The 3,449-nt window shown below is 35.8% G+C and overlaps 1 protein-coding gene across 3 annotated transcripts; it reads right to left on the reverse strand.

Annotated features, from left to right (window-relative positions):
* Positions 1 to 573: 573 nt before the first annotated feature.
* On the reverse strand, positions 574 to 3,158 carry swi5 (SWI5 homologous recombination repair protein). Of its 3 annotated transcripts, none has more exons than XM_056238970.1 (5): positions 2,913 to 3,155; positions 2,763 to 2,817; positions 2,485 to 2,594; positions 1,436 to 1,530; positions 574 to 1,042 (listed from the first exon to the last, which is right to left on the reverse strand). In XM_056238970.1, exons 1-5 carry the CDS (start codon positions 3,011 to 3,013, stop codon positions 978 to 980), a joined length of 426 nt encoding a protein of 141 aa, XP_056094945.1. In that variant the 5' UTR covers positions 3,014 to 3,155; the 3' UTR covers positions 574 to 977. The 3 variants fall into 3 exon arrangements, with proteins under 3 accessions (XP_056094945.1, XP_056094944.1, XP_056094943.1); XM_056238969.1 differs by having other exon boundaries at positions 926 to 1,130; positions 2,913 to 3,158; XM_056238968.1 differs by having other exon boundaries at positions 926 to 1,181; positions 2,913 to 3,158.
* Positions 3,159 to 3,449: the final 291 nt, after the last annotated feature.

Raw genomic sequence — 3,449 nt, forward strand, 5'->3', positions numbered from 1 at the left:
TAGAAGCCAACAGACATTTCTTGATTCAATTTCATTCGGTATATCTAATTCACCGTGGATAGGATATCATGTTAGATAGCAAAAAGCATTTTTCAACTGTCAGCAAAGTGAGGCAATCTGCTATCAGTGTAGCAGATGGCTTTATCTATTGTTATCCAAAATATTGACAGTCCATACACCTCTATCATAACTTCCATAAAGTGTATTTAGTTCAACTTTCACACAGTTGGATTAGTTCTTGTAAGATAAAACCTTTGAGCAACCACACAAATGTGGCATATACACTTTGAAATACACACATTTGCTTGTTTTACAGTTAAACAATGAATAATAAAGCAAAATTGGACCCAACAGCAATACATAGGTAAATCAATTTGCCATAGCACTTGTCGTTAAGCCATAAACAAACATTTACACGTTGTTCCAAACCTTTATGACTGACTTTCTTCTGTGGAACACAAAAAGAGATGTTTTGAAAAATGTTCATGCTCCTGTTTTTCATACAATGAAAGCTTATAGTGAAAAGTGCAAATATGAACTGAACATTCACAAAGTTTCATTTTGGTTGCACTGAGAAAGAAAGGCCTACAGGTTTGAAACTGTAAATGATGACAAATGTAATTTTTGCGTGAACTAGTCCTTTAATTCACCAGAATTGGATGACAATCTCTCTCATGCACAATAACACCTCACATTTGGTGCAAACACAATGTGAGGAAAACCGTGTGCAGAGATAAACATTGAGGCAATTCTTCTCACAATATTGACAGAAGCATTTCCATTTCTTTGAAGCTTTAAATCTATCATGGAATTAGTTTGCCAGAGTTAAGCATGTTCATTTCACTGAAACTTCTTAATTTTACTCATTCAGCACAAGAGCATGAAGAAAACAATACTAACGGGTGTATTTGCAATAAACAAAAACAAACAGTATTATGAAGCCTTCCAGTTATTCCATCTCCTCTCATGAAGCTCAGTCAGTCTTCCAACTCAAGGCCAAAGTGACTGTACAAGTCTCGTGTGGTCACTCCACGCAGGCCAGCTGAGAGACACAGAGAGACAGTTGTCTTTGTCAGCGGTCACATGGGGGAGAATGATGTGGCACAGACCCCCTCTGGCCCTCAGACCATCTGAAGTCACCGAGAGGCCAGAGCAGGCAAGAAACTCATCTTGCTGGGAGTCTGAAAGGGTCCATTATATCACAGAATACAGTGGTAATACTGGAGGAGGCCATTATCATAATCTTGACACTAGAGAGAAATGCCAAGCGTATGGAGGCTGTAACCCACTTATATGAGTGGGATGGGAGAAGTGTGTAGGCCACAAGTGTTTATGAACAGGAGATGAACGATTATCATGTGTGAAATGTTTTTATGTTGTTATCGGACACCGTTGCACTTACTATTAAAAAGACGATTGATCCACCAATTCTTACCTAATGTGCCCAGTAAAGTTTGTCCGATGTCTTTGATGTCATTGTATTCGTGCAGCAGGTCTATGTGCTGATCCAGCTCTTGTACAACAAATCCTCTGCAAATACAAAAACAGAGAAACATGAGCTCAATTTAATCTGAGAATAAATAACAATGATGAAACACTTTAATGAAAAATGTAGTTATCAGCAAACGATCTAAACGGACCATATTATGCATTTTAGATTTAAAACAAGTTTTTATTTAAAATAATTTGTTCAGCCAAAATAAATTGTTACACAGTTATTCTATTACTTAAGAACGCTCAAAATAAAGCACACAAGTCACATTTTAAAGAGTTAGTTTACTTGTCATAATTTCTGCCTTGAGAACTCTGAGTGTTTGGCATGGCAATGGGTATGACAATGTTGATATGTTTGGTCTTGGTGGAATAGATCTGCTGTCAATGGAGGGACAGAAATCTCTTTAAAATATCTTAATTTGTGTTCTGAAGATAAACGAAAGTCTTAAATGTTTGGAACGAATTTTTGAGTGATCTTTCCTTTAAGTTATTTAAATCCTGTAAAGCCTGACCTATGAAATAAAAGTCAGAATCTACATTTTTGAAATGGAACAGTTTTGATCATGTTGATAGATTAAAGGCCTTATACATTTGTGTATAAAATATGATACAGTAGGCGTTATAGTGTTAATGATGCTGCTTTCATTATTTTATTTTGGAGCTTTTGGAGTTCAATTTCATTATATGGAAACGAGTCACCAGGATATTCTTCAAAACATATTTTGTGTTTCACAGAAAAAAAAAAGAAACATGAGGATGAATAAATAATGGCAACATTTTATGTGTGAATTATTCATTTTTAAAAATATGCATTTGATTTTTAAAACAACTTTAATGGAAGCCAATTAATATGTCTCACGTTGTGTTTTTGTGACCTCCCAACCACCTTAAATTGAAAAAATAATTCTAAACCTAATATTCTATAGTATCTTTCAGTATGAACAAACAACAGCATCTCTTGCATCCGTCTTTCCCACATTCACTACCTACTCTTTTTCCAACAAGGCGATCTCTGAATCCAGCCGATCAAGTGTTTTCTTGAGCTCTTTGACTTCTTCTTCAGGGCACAAGGGAGATTTCACCATACTAGGCTTCTGGACCTATGACAGACCAAAGACAACTCACCACATATCCATATAAACCGTAATTAATCTGTTATCAGTTATCAAACTCCCATGAATATTGCTTTCTACCTCTAGGCATCATATCACAGACTACTATACAATAGTCCTCTTAATACATTTGATTCAATGATAGACTTTACGTACAGGAGATTTAAAACCTGAATTGACGCTCCTAACGTTACATCTGGGATCTGCAGGTCTGCATGGAATAAACAAACGTTGCTAATCATGATAAAACAGACTTTCTTAAGATTTTAATTCTTAAATCTTTACAAAGTGGATATATTTGTTTACCTTCTTCTTACAGACACGCCCCCTTGTCTTGGCGTGACTTTGTCGTGCGCATCATCTACAATGGATTTGCTTTTCATTTCTAGTTCCGCGGTCGCATTCATTTCTTCAAAATCCACGTTAAGTGTTCTAGCGGGTGGATTATAATATTTTAATATGCGAACAGCTGATTTATGAGGGTTCTGAGCATTTAATAACGAGACGCTCGTTAGCTGTAAACAGTCGCGTGCTGTTTCTGTTGAATAAATTCGCGCCTTGATCGCGTCAGCATACGCAATCGCTCTGATTGGTCCGCTCTGGTATGAGCGTTTGGATTGGTCCATTAATGCACTTCCGGTGCACAACTTGCTGACAGATGTTGTTTCTGTAAACAGATGTCGAAAACTTTGTACAATTATTTTAAGTTGTATTTATGCTAAATAATTTTAGTCTTAATTTTTTCCATTAATTGCTTATAAAGGGTTTTCACAAAATTATAAAAAAAAACTGATACAATGGTTCTGACTGTTTTTGGCAAATCACATACATAAAGTAAAATAT

This window comes from Rhinichthys klamathensis, unplaced genomic scaffold (assembly GCF_029890125.1).
Source record: "Rhinichthys klamathensis goyatoka isolate OS25496 unplaced genomic scaffold, OSU_Roscu_1.1 h1tg000549l_1, whole genome shotgun sequence".
In the NCBI taxonomy this organism is placed as follows: domain Eukaryota; kingdom Metazoa; phylum Chordata; class Actinopteri; order Cypriniformes; family Leuciscidae; genus Rhinichthys; species Rhinichthys klamathensis.